The sequence below is a fragment of the Engraulis encrasicolus genome, chromosome 11 (genome assembly GCF_034702125.1).
Source record: "Engraulis encrasicolus isolate BLACKSEA-1 chromosome 11, IST_EnEncr_1.0, whole genome shotgun sequence".
In the NCBI taxonomy this organism is placed as follows: domain Eukaryota; kingdom Metazoa; phylum Chordata; class Actinopteri; order Clupeiformes; family Engraulidae; genus Engraulis; species Engraulis encrasicolus.
Window position 1 is genome coordinate 51,888,839 of NC_085867.1, and position 12,497 is coordinate 51,901,335.

The following is a 12,497-nucleotide window of genomic DNA, read 5'->3' on the forward strand; positions in this document are numbered from 1 at the left end:
TCACAGCAATGTGTGCAAAAAACACACACATGCCAACACATGCATGCACACACACACCAGTTACGGTTGAGTTCATCAAAGGGATGTTGCATACCTTCATGGGTAGATCATTCTGTGAAGACACTCCTGTGATGTATACACACACACACACACACACACACACACACACACACACACACACACACACACACACACACACACACACACACACACACACATGTATGTAACCTGGCACACACACACCAAGTGCTGTGTAAGTCATGGAAGGTGTTCACAGTGGAGACAACAGACACATTCACATGGTCTCTACAGAGCCATCAAAAACATGGTATGGATGGAACATGCCCCTACTCCCTACACCAGGGGTCCCCAAACTTTTTTCTCTGGGGGCCACATTGTCTTTCCTGACTGTGATCAGGGGCCGGGATCAATCATGTGGGCTATATACTAGGCCACTGCCTATAGCCATAATTTCTAGCACAAAATAGTTCATAATTACAAGTGACTTGCAAAAGAAGTGAGTACTTCACATGTTGTTCAATTTAAAATACCACAGGTATTCCTTTTCATTTCTAATAACCATGTAAAAATAGCAAGGAAAGGTTAGAAAAATATGGTGATTGACAGTTTATAAGTGATACAAGTAGCAACAAGTGTGGGAAGGCCGGTTGATAAACAAAATAAAATATTTAAAAAATATATATTTTATCTTTTTTTTTCTTCTCTGTGATGATTGCTTCTTTGGGCCAGTTCAAATGGTGAGGTGCAGAGAGGTGGAGGGCCGGTCAAAGGGGCATAGCGGGACGCATCCGGCCCCCGGGCCTTAGTTTGGGGACCCCTGCCCTACACCAATCCATAACCAGGAGAAAAGTGGCTAACGGATGAAAAACTACACAACTTGATTTACTGTAGCTTGTAAATGTACATTGTATTTTATGCATAATTATATGCATCAGGTACTATTGTAGTAATTCATTGAATTCATTAAAAATCTTGCAAAAGTGGCTTTTGCTGTGGTTGCATGCACCAGTGTGCACCACAATTGCGTCGACTAAAAATGTCAACGACCCATTTGCAAACAATGTTGCAGTAATGTGTTCGTCACTTGTGTGTTGCAGGCAACAGCCGAACAGATCCGACTTGCCCAGATGATCTATGATAAGAATGATGCAGACTTCGAAGACAAAGTCAAACAGGTGAGAAGGAGTCCTGACCACTCTTTATACCAGGGGCTCTCAAAATTGTTTGGGCCGATGACCCCAAATGGGGCAAAAAGTCTTGCAACTGCAAGGATCCCCTCCATCATCGCACCACAAATTAGTTAATAAAAAAAAAAATCACTTTAATGCAAATGGTTTGAAACAGTCATTAAAATGCAGGATTTGGGCTTATGTAGGAACGGCTTGATTTTGCTAAATGTGGACCTACTGTGTAACTGTGTTACGCTCACACATGGAGCTGGGACATTTTCATGCATTGCATTGGCAAAAAAAAATACAGAGGCCCTCTGGCAATACACTTATACTAAACTACTGTCATATTGGGAGGGGGAAATTGCTGTGATCTCTAATATGTGTGCTCTCCTCTTCACTTCCTTCAGATCATTCACTTTGGTTCTGTTTTTGCCACCCAGCTAAAATGAGTGTTTGGATGTAGGTGGTCTGACTTTTCATCATCCTACATGTTGATGTATCATGACGTGTGTGCATGTGTGTTTGCTTGCAGTTGATGGAAGTGACGGGGAAGAACCAGGATGAGTGCATGGTGGCACTACACGACTGCAACGAGGATGTGAATCGAGCCATCAACTTCCTCCTGGAAGGGACCTCGGACACGGTAAGGGGGAGGGAAAGGGGTCAGGGCACTGAAGCGATAGGGCTAAAAAAAATAAATAGGTTCCGGTTGCTGTCCAACCCTGTCAATTTTTGTGTGCGACCCAAAAACTCTCTTTTTTCGAGTTTTTGGAATCTTCTAGAAATAGTGACGCTTTGTGTATGGTTATTCAATGAAATAAGACCTAACACTTTTCTTCATTCTCATAACTCGCTTTATCCGTGCCTCCAACAATCAAAAAAATATACCAACCCATGACCTAACCTGACAATCAACCGGACCCAAACTTTTTTCTCTTAGGCCAAGGGAGTAGACTTGGCCCATCTGGATTCGAACCCAGGCCTAATGGCATGACATTTGTAGCAAAGAAGCTCTTCGATACAAATGTGTACCTCTTCTATGAACATTTCTGTTAATTCCGACATGACATGAGTGCTGCAAAGGACGACAATTGTCATGATTATGTTGACTACGAAAACGTGGTGAAGGAGTGAGAGAGGCGGGGGCAATAGGCACAGCGCTCACATCAGCCTGGCCAGATTTGAGGAGGAGCCAGGGTAGACCTGTAGGGCTTAGGGAGGGTGAGGGTGAGACTGGGGTTGGGTATGTGTGGGATTGGACAAAGGAAGGGCTTTGGGGAACTGTGGCTCAAACTACGTCCTCCCATCCTTCCTTGTGGCCTACGGCTTCGTGACAGGAGGCTCAACGTCACTGATGATCCGAGTTTTGATTCAGTATCTTGCAAAAAACTCAATTCAAAGGTCTCACTGTCATTTACAATGGATATTCTGAATGGGGGCCCACTCCCCAAAAAGTTTGTCTACGCTGGTTGACAGCGGGGAAGCACCAAGGCAAGAGGAGAGGAGGACCAGGAAGTATGGAGTAAGGAGTGTATAGGAAGTAGAGAAGACGCGCTCACACTGTCGCCTAAATAGGCTAATTTTAACAGTTCTTAACTGGGTGCTGAATCTCACAAAAAACTTAATTGAATGAATGAAACGAAGGACAGCACTCTTCAGATTTCTTCTTTGTTTATTCGCCCACGTCGAGCAGAGCCCTTCAGCGTGTAATGGCGTTTGCACCCATAGGTGGTAGGTGTGCCCTGACTGTTCTTCGTTTCATTTATTCAATTGTGTGTGTTTAGGGCCAGCTAGGCTTAAATTGGGAGAGGGGATGGAGCCAGTGCTGGCTGTAATTCCACTGGAGATCAGCTGTCATGGCCTCTCTTTTTCTCTTGGACAATGTCATCAAAGAAGGTGGATCTAACAAGAAGTGTCATTTTGTTTCTTTTTCGATATCCACTTTATGTCGCGTGAACGCCCCTTTAGGAGACCTTCGGAGTCCTGAGGTTGAGAATCAATGAAGTCTCCTTAGCGCTGTAGATGGCGGTAGCGCACATCTTGCGCAAACACCTCAAAAAGAGAAGAAGAAGTACGGGACAACGCCCCCTTAGAAGACCCAACTTGAGCACACGCTTTTGCATTGAGTGGGCGTGTTTTGCAATATCTTGCTCTGATTCAGTATTTTTGAGGTCATTCTCCACAGGTGCCCAGAGGCCAAGGGCGTCCACACTCCCCACTTTGTACGGGGTGATTCCAGGAGACTTTTTTGGGGGTGGTGGGGGAGGTTTTTGAAGCATATTTCTGCACACATTAAGCAGTAATGCAATAATCTTTCCATTCCTCTGGTCTGGCACCACTCTGCTTCTCCAAACATATGACACCAGCCAGCTATGATTTGTTTGTTTCCTAGGGGTGGCTGAGGTGTATCAGAATAATCTCTCTGCTGGGCATTTGTTTTTTAATCCCTCTCACTCAAACACAAACACTCTACGGCACAAACACCACCCTTAACCAAAATACTGCAGTGATCTGAGCTGCCACAGGAGGCTGAGGGTTTAATTCATTGTAATCAGCCTGATTATCATCGACGTTCAAATCTCTTCGAGACTTGGTTTGACCAAGAGCATAACAATTAACATTTCCCAAACGGCATGGTTGACCTGCCTCCCTTGGTTTGCTTAAGGTTGTTTGCTTCCCGACAAAGTGAAAGGAGTTCCCGTGTTTGCGGGAACTCAGAAAGTACTTGCATTGCTCTTGACCTGACTAGTTGCAATGCTGAAAGTGTTGCGTCACTAAGAGGCGGCTTGGCTAGCAATCAGGGGCTCTAATAAAAAAAATGGCCCCCACCCCCTGTGAGGCTCTGATAGTTATTTGGCACTCATGACAGAGTGATTGCTACACCTGGTGGGTAGTAGTAGTTGTGGTGGAGGAAAAGAATGGGGTCAGATGGAGGGGATGAGAGAAGTGTGTGTGTGTGTGTGTGTGTGTGTGTGTTTTAGATGTCTTGTTTACGTAAGTGGGGTAACTCCGCCAGCGGTGTCCATTTCAGTGGTGGGGCTGTGTCCGCTGTGCTGTAGGGTAATGTGAGGAGCCCACACCAATAAATCCTGCTGGCTGTTTTATTTTGTGTGTGTGTGAGTAACGTTGGGATGTGTGTGTGTGTGCGCGCACACGCTTGTGTGTATTCTTGGAAAACTCTAAATGGGAAGTGAGTAGTAGTTTTGCTGTAGTACACCACAGCAGCTGTAAAGCAGTAAACAGTATTGGCTCAGCATCCTGAGGGATGGTAAACAGTAGGGCTGTGACAATACACTCAACTCACGATTCGGTTCGATTTATGATCTACGGTTCGATACACCCCATGATTTTTTTAAATGTATCTTTTTGATGATAGTTTATAGGTTCAAATTATAATGATATTGATTTGAAGCTTGGAAGCACTTTCGCATCATATCATGTGTTTGTTTTCTGGGCTGAAGGGCAACAGAAATTTGAAAGGGCGTATCACAATACTGCGTTCTTGCATCACGATACATTATCATGACTCTGCGTATTACGATTTCTTGGTTAGATACAATTTCATTACAGCCCTAGTAAACGGTAACAATATCATTACAACCCTAATAAACAGTAACACACATGATTAAAAGGCCACATTTTCAATCCGCCACTTCAGATGTGTGCCTCTGCTCTGCATATTATGCCCTGAACATGATTGCTCGCCCATTTCACGAGATGATGCACACAATAAACCAACACAGAATCATTCTGATGTATGCCGCCTTACAGTTTAGGATTAAGACTGTGTAAATCTGGTCAAAATATAGTTAAGATGAATTTCACAGCATTTCCTAATTCCTACCGTATTTTGTCCTTTAATGGACGATCTGTTACGACACTACATCCGTACAGTTGGTATATTCATCCCTACACGGTGTATGAGTCAACATGGGTTGATGTGTCCAGGACTGATGTCTTTTATTTCTAAATTTATAATTTATACTTGGCGTTCAGTTACTTTTATTTTCAAAGAGTTCAGCGAGTTTACATGACGTTTGTTGATGTCCATTTCCCCTGTGCAGACCGCCTCTTGGGAGACCGTGGGGAAGAAGAAGGTGGGGAAAGACAGCGGCTCCTCAGAGACCAAGGAGAACAACCGCGACAACCGAGAGAACCGGGACAAGCGCGGAGAGCGAGAGGGCAGCCGCGGACGCGGCGGAGCCAGCAAGAAGGGCCGCGGAGGCAGCCGCAGCCGCCCAGGTGGGGGTGGGTATTAAAGACTCAATTTAAACTCACAAAAGCAGCTCCAACAATGTTTATTATTTCTGCAGATTAATGACTAATGCACTTTCTTAGTTTTGTACACGACAGTCTCATTCTCTCTCAAAATGATAGGCTTACTTGAAAGAAGACATCTGATTATACTGAATATAGTTTTGCGCCAAATGAACTTGAAAACAATTAGCTGGGGGCACTGTGGCGCATCATGCTAAGCCCCCCACCTTTGGGCTTGCATGCCCACCCACGGGGACCCTGGTTTGAGTCCGGCCAGGGTCATTTCCCGATCCCCACCTGTCTCTCTATCCCATTCGCTTCCTGTCACCATCTTCAACTGTCCTGTCCTGTAAAGGCATAAAAGACCCTAAAAATATATGTATTAAAAAAAAAAAAACAATTAGCTACGACATCAGAGAAGTCAGAGAGAAGACAGTTTGTATATTCTTTTGGCCACACGAGAAGTTGGTGTCAGGAAAAGCGAAAAATGCAAAGAGTAATGGAGAAATCTGTTTCTTGGTTAATACAGGTTATTATTTTGAAATGTATTTTGTATGTACTAATTCATTTTTTTCACATCTTCCCTCTGTGTATGTGTCTCTCTCTCTCTCTCTCTCGCTCTCTGTCTCGCCCTCTGTCTCGCCCTCTGTCTCTCTCTCTCTCTCGCTCTCGGTCTCTCTCTCAGTGCGTGCAGAGGAAAATGGTGTGGATGTTGCTCCTGTGGAAAGAGGGGGTGACCGTGGGCGCAGAGGGAGAGGAAGAGGTAGGCACACGGGCAAAACAGTAGACCTGGATCATCCTCACATGAAACGTCCCACAACTAAATCTATTCCAAATCCACCTTATTTAGCACATGACCCTGACCCAGCAGTGTTTGTGTAGTCACATATCTACATATCTATAGTCATATCTCATTCCTGTGTGTGTGTGTGCGCGCGCGCTCACACAAAACAACACACACTGGTGGCCCACAGCCCTACATTTGCCCCACACCTACAATGGAATGTTGCAGCTGCCTTCATGCCCCCCTGCACCAAATGTTCAGACGTGTGTGTGTGTGTGTGTGTGTGTGCTTGCGCGCAGTGTCTGGAAGCAGGGGAAGAGGCAGAGCCCCCGGGACCAGCCGGTTTACAGCACAAGGAATGGGGTGGGTACCTCTGCTGCGACCATTAACGTAAGCGGAGCGGTAACACACTTAAGGGTATTTACTGTACATTTACACTTGCCATGAAGTCCACATTTTCCCCAGATTCTGAATTAACCTAAGGCTTTTGAATAACTTTTTTGTGGGGGGTGCTATGGCGCACTGTGCTATGATAATTTTACAGGCAATTGTCCATGGGGACCCGGATTAGGAGTCGGATCTGGGCCATATCCCAAATCTGGCTTTTCAATTATTGTAAAGACAACAAAAATCCAGGAACACTGGTGAAGAAGCATGCATTTTGTGTCAATGGATTGATCCCTCTCTCTCCCCGCATGTAGGACCTTCAACCCTGCAGACTACACCACAGAGGGGGGGAACACAGGGGGCAGCCACACGGAGAACTGGGAGACAGGGGCCAATGATGCCACAGATGGGACAGCTGCACCAGGCAAGTATTTAGTTATTGATTTATTTTTACGTGGAGAGCTGTTCTCTTAAGCTCTTTGGTACTGTGCAATTTCCATAACTTGTGGGAGGCAATTTTGTGTGGGATTTAGTGGGGTTTATCGAGACAGATGCGCAGGTATGACCTGGTGTGGCTTTTTGTGTTCAGTTCACTTGACTAAAATAATGATAAATCATTATTTATTTATTTTAAAATTGCTGTTGCTTCCTTTTGATCTTTTATCCTCATATTTTCTCTTTGTGTATCAATCTTGCCTTTTTTGTCTTCCTCACTTTTTCTTACTGGTTTTTCGCACTCCTTCACATTTTCATATTCACGTTTTCTTTCTCTGGTTCTCTTTTGCAGTGGCTTGGAAGAGCAGCAATCTGGAGGACTGGGGTGCTGAAGACTGGAGTGAAGATGTAAGTCAACTCGCGCCGCAAAACAGATTTCACTCACCCGAGTCGACCAAAAGTGCATGTGTGTGACATGTGTTGTTTGATTTTGAGCTTACTTAGGGGCCCTAATATTCACCTGCATCCCCCCTCTTCTGCCTCCCCATCAGCTCTCCGAGACCAAAGTGTTCACTGCCTCTTGTCCACCTGCTACGGAGAACCACGTCACAGCTGGCCAGAGGTGAGGCAGCAGGACCACGCAGGCCAGACACACACGCACACACACGCATACACACACACACACACACGCATACACACTGAGACTCACCGCAGAAAGTGTTATGGCATGTCAGCAGCACCGCATGAAATTGTGTAGAAACTCCACATAGGTTATTATTTTTGATGATACTCCAGGGTGTTTTGGCTTTGTGTCTGTTTGTTGGGTCAAGGTAATAATTGTCTTGTTTTGTCATGGTGGCTGTTTTGGCATGGAATCCGTTTCTTATGTACGTGTGTCTGGAGGGGATTAAGAAAAGTGAGCTTGTAGTGTAAGATGGCATTGTAGTTTATATCGTTTTGTCACACAGTCTGAGAGCCTGTTGCACACATTGATGATCACTGAAATGGTCTTATTTTGAGATATGACTAGCTCAAAATACTGCTCTATTGCTCCTTGAAGACACGGTCTCAAACGCCAGTCACCTTAGTCAGCCAATGCATGACTCATAAATGGATGAATGAAATCCCTCTTGACTGTCTCCACTGTCTGTTGATTGAAAACTACACTTGTTAAAGCAGGCCTCCCACCCCACTCTCTCAAAGTCTATAATGTTCCGAGATTATGTTACACATACATTTTTAAAGATGGTAGGGATTTTCAGGAAGACAATAGAGGGGATTTGTGAGAAGAGGCAGAGAAATATTCAAATTTCCTTACTGGGGCTTTAACTTAAAGGGACACTGTGTGAGATTTTTAGTTGTTTATTTTCAGAATTCATGCTACCCATTCACTAATGTTACCTTTTTCATGAATACTTACCACCACCATCACATTCTAAGTATTCATTATGACTGGGAAAATTGCACTTTTCATACATGAAAAGGGGGATCTTCTCCATGGTCCGCCATTTTGAATTTCCAAAAATAGCCATTTTTAGCTGCAAAAATGACTACTTGGACCATACTAGCAAATATTTGATTATTACTTAGAAAACTTTCATGTAAAGATCAAATTTGGCAATTGGCAGCCCAGTTTCAATGAGCAGCATAGTTGCAGTACCCTTCTTTACCATTTCCTGCACAGTGTCCCTTTAATGAGAGCATCAGTTGAGGTGCATTGTGTAAGTTGAATAATTGGCTGAGCAGGCCGTGTGCTCCAGTCACTCTCCTTGTTCTATCGTTGGTCCATCTGAGAAGCACCTAACAATGCAGATCGGTTCTCCTATCTATGCAAGTCTGTTTGTTTTGTCTCAGTGTCCTGAATGCATGTCTGTATTAGGAGACGCGTTAAGATTTATTTGTGTGTGTGTGTTTTTGCGTAGTCTGGACTTGGCATCTCTGCTGCAGAAGCCGGCTGGCAGGGAGGAGGTGGGCGGGGGTCTGAAGGCGCCAACGGGCCCCATCGGCCACAGCCTGGTGTTCACCAACTCCCACCACCACCAAACCACCCGCAACGGGGGAACCACACCGGGCACTGCCAGCTACGCACACGCCACTCTGGTGAGACCTCGCTGAAATAAACCCTGCATTGCACCTCAATTATACCACCCTAGTAACCTACAGAATGTTGACGTCTGTTTTCATAGTATTTACCTTAGAAGATGCACCATGTAAATCTGACTTTGTTGATGAGTAGTTGATGATAAGAGTGTTACCCCCAGCCTAACCTAATTCTGCTTGACTTTTGAAGCAAGCATTCCACTTTCATTCCTTTTGAATCTACTTAATAGCTGAAAGAGGGACTTTTAGAGGGAATTATTGTATCCATTGTATGTAGATATTGATCTCCAGCTTGCTCCTGTATTTTTTTTAAATTGTCGTTCACTTCAAAATGTTTAAATGGCATATTTAAAGGGACTGTTAAATGGACAAACCATTTTGTTTGTGTGTGTCTTTGCAGTCGTCTGTGCTGGGCTCTGGTTTCGGAGAGCTGGGCGGCCCCAAGCTGAGTGGCCAGTCAGCCGGTGCTCAGATCCTGGAGCAGTTGAAGGGACCAGGCCTGGGGCCGCTGCCCTCGCAGCCCCCCAGCGTGAGCAGCAGCTCAGGAGCCAACCACAGCCCCGTGGTGGGATCGGGCCTTGGGGGTCCATCGTCAGGGTCCGCTGTCGCCCCACCAGCCCCCTCATCCTCAGCCACCTCTGCTCCGTCGTCGTGGGACATGAAGCCGCCCGCCACGCAGAGCTCTATGGCCATGTCTTCTCAGTTTGGACGTGAGTGTCACCGTCTTTCTCTCTGGGTCTTTTCCAATCTCTCTGCACTGTGTGGGAAGCAGTGCACTTTCCACCCTCGCGTAATGGCAGAATTTGAGGGTGAAGCGCTGGTCCAAATCACGTTCGGACTGTTGTTTTGTGTCATCAAAGTTTACCAACATTTACATTTTGGATTAGTTGCACCTGCCTGAGTGACTTTTGGGGAAATATTGTGACACACACTGTGCTGAAGTGTAACCTTGTTTGTGTTTTGCCCCATGTGTCCCCGTGCAGGTGAGTTTAAGCTGCAGCCGGAGCCCTCCCTGGTGCTGAGCCAGCTGGCAGCCCAGCGGCAGACGGCGCCCAGCGCCCTGAGCCATGCCAGCCCCCTCCCCCTGGCTCGCCAGCAGCCACCTCCGCAGCAGCCGCAGGCAGCCAGCCCTCCTCCCTCACTCTCCTCCACCACCTCCTCCTCCTCCTCCGCCCCACTAGGAGGAGCTCTGGAGCCCTTCTCCAAGCCGCAGGAGCCCTCACTCGGACCCTCCTCTCTGGCCCCTGCACAGCAGCAGCCGGCCTCTCTGGCCCCCCTGCAACAGCCCGACCCACAGGCTGTGGCCAACGCACAACAGCAGAGGCAGTTGAAGACGCAGAAACGCAGGATACCTCCCACCTCCAAGGTCAGCACCCACCCCTCCACACTTGAAGGCACCATGCATGATATTTTTGCTTTTTTGAAGTGAAACAAATGCACAATCATCCTAGAAGCAGAGTGTGGAAAATAAACTCATTGACATGCTCTCACCAAACAAGAGAGTAAGCGTTGGCAGCAGTACATATTATGCATTTTCAGCATAGCTATATTTAGCCTTCCCCTTTCATTGTCCAACACATGCAACCTTCTTTGTTGACCTTTGAGAAATGTTGTATGAAGTAGGTATGAAAATTCATAGAGCCACATTCTTTCTGGGCACCTTTACTTTTTTATTCTTGCACTACATTGACATAAAATATTTGTCTCAAATCTTCATGCAAGTCATCCATCAGACAGTAGTGTACAGTTAAATGCCAAAAAAGTAAGACATTAAACACACTGCCTTCTGCTGAACTTGCAGTAGAAATGACCTAGTCAAGCAGCTCCTCCAAGAGTACAGATCTTATATGGGACCGTGTGTGTGTGTGTGTGTGTGTGTGTGTGTGTGTGTGTGTGTGTGTGTGTGTGTGTGTGTGTGTGTGTGTGTGTGTGTGTGGTTAGATCCCCTCGTCTGCAGTGGAAATGCCGGGTTCAGCAGACATATCTGGGCTGAACGTGCAGTTTGGGGCGCTGGACTTTGGCTCGGAGTCGGCCCTGCCGGACTTCAGTGCTACACCTGAGGCCTGCACCGCCGCTCCCACGAATAGCAGCAGCAGCAGCAGCATGGAGGCTCCCCGGGAATCTCCTGTCGTCACTCAAACACAGAGCAGTCTCTACTCCAAACCCATCAGGTGAGACATGCACATAATGTACACACACGGATGCTCCTTTTATCAGTGAAACACAGTCACACACACGTGCACACCATTGTAGTCTGCGGTATTGGAGTCTGCAAATATTTGGTACGCTAAAAATGCACATGGCATGGCCCTTCCACCTCCGAGGCGTTTAGACCTTACAAGGAGCAATCACTGTGGTCCCTACACATAGCGAAGCTTGAACACAGCCAAGTCTATATTATCATGTCTTAGATACTGCATATGCAAGCATGTTTTTGCAGGGTATGGATCATGTGGACTGCTCCTGTACTTCCTCATAATTCTTTGGTCACAAGGTCTTGCTGTCACTCATGTGCTCTTTGACATGTGACCATGGTCTTGGTAGCAGCTGCCAGTCCTCAGTAGTACATGACCTAGTTGATTGTGATGTCATATCACACCCGTCCTCATTCCATGAAAAATGGCCTGAAAACACTCGTTTTTAGAAAGGTATCTAGTTTAACTATTTGTTTCTGTATCTATCTGTTTTTTTTCATATGTTGGCTTTTTATATTTCATACAATGGTTGAAAATTGTCGTTAACTCTTTCTTTTGTAGCACTTTGAGGCCATTGAATTGGTGTTACGCGTATTGTAAATCAATGTGTTATAGTTGTAACAATAAAGTTCTTTTTCTTTTGTGCCCAGTGAGTCTGTGAGCAACCCGGTGCCGTCGGCCCTGCTGCTGCCCCCCATGTCCTCCTCGGACAGCCTCTACCCCTCTGCGGTGTCGTCGGTGCCCAGCCTGCCCAGCCTGGCTTCCTCCTCGCTCAGCAGTGCGGTGCCCAGCGTGGCCGCACCCTCGGCGCCACCCCCCTCCTCCGTCGTGTCCTCATCCTCCTCAACGGCTGGCGTCAGCAGTTACGACTGCGGCGTAGCGCCACCGCCACACTCGCGCCTCGCCTTCTCCCAGAGCAAAGACGCACCAGGCCCTGTGACGGTGAGTCGGCATGTTCAACCAATGGACAATAACGAAGAGAAATGGGCGGAAAATGGGGCATCAGGGGTGCACCTGTTCCTGGGTGCCCTTGAGCTAGGCACCAATCCCCATACTGCTCCAGGGACTGTAACCAATAGGGACTGTAACCAATACCCTGTAAAAATGGCTGTAAGTCGCTTTGGGTCAGCTTAATGTAATGTAAAA

The 12,497-nt window shown here is 46.4% G+C and overlaps 1 protein-coding gene across 1 annotated transcript in view; it reads left to right on the top strand.

The window, feature by feature from the left end:
- ubap2a (ubiquitin associated protein 2a) overlaps window positions 1-12,497 on the top strand; it is a 30,138-nt gene that overhangs the window by 4,529 nt on the left and 13,112 nt on the right. Inside the window, exons 3-15 of the mRNA XM_063210946.1 lie at window positions 1,119-1,196; window positions 1,726-1,836; window positions 5,258-5,435; window positions 6,136-6,213; window positions 6,534-6,597; window positions 6,936-7,045; window positions 7,409-7,464; window positions 7,608-7,678; window positions 8,979-9,156; window positions 9,557-9,866; window positions 10,140-10,522; window positions 11,098-11,327; window positions 12,002-12,293. Coding sequence (XP_063067016.1) covers window positions 1,119-1,196; window positions 1,726-1,836; window positions 5,258-5,435; window positions 6,136-6,213; window positions 6,534-6,597; window positions 6,936-7,045; window positions 7,409-7,464; window positions 7,608-7,678; window positions 8,979-9,156; window positions 9,557-9,866; window positions 10,140-10,522; window positions 11,098-11,327; window positions 12,002-12,293 — 2,139 coding nt within the window. The remainder of the gene's footprint in view (window positions 1-1,118; window positions 1,197-1,725; window positions 1,837-5,257; window positions 5,436-6,135; window positions 6,214-6,533; window positions 6,598-6,935; window positions 7,046-7,408; window positions 7,465-7,607; window positions 7,679-8,978; window positions 9,157-9,556; window positions 9,867-10,139; window positions 10,523-11,097; window positions 11,328-12,001; window positions 12,294-12,497) is intronic.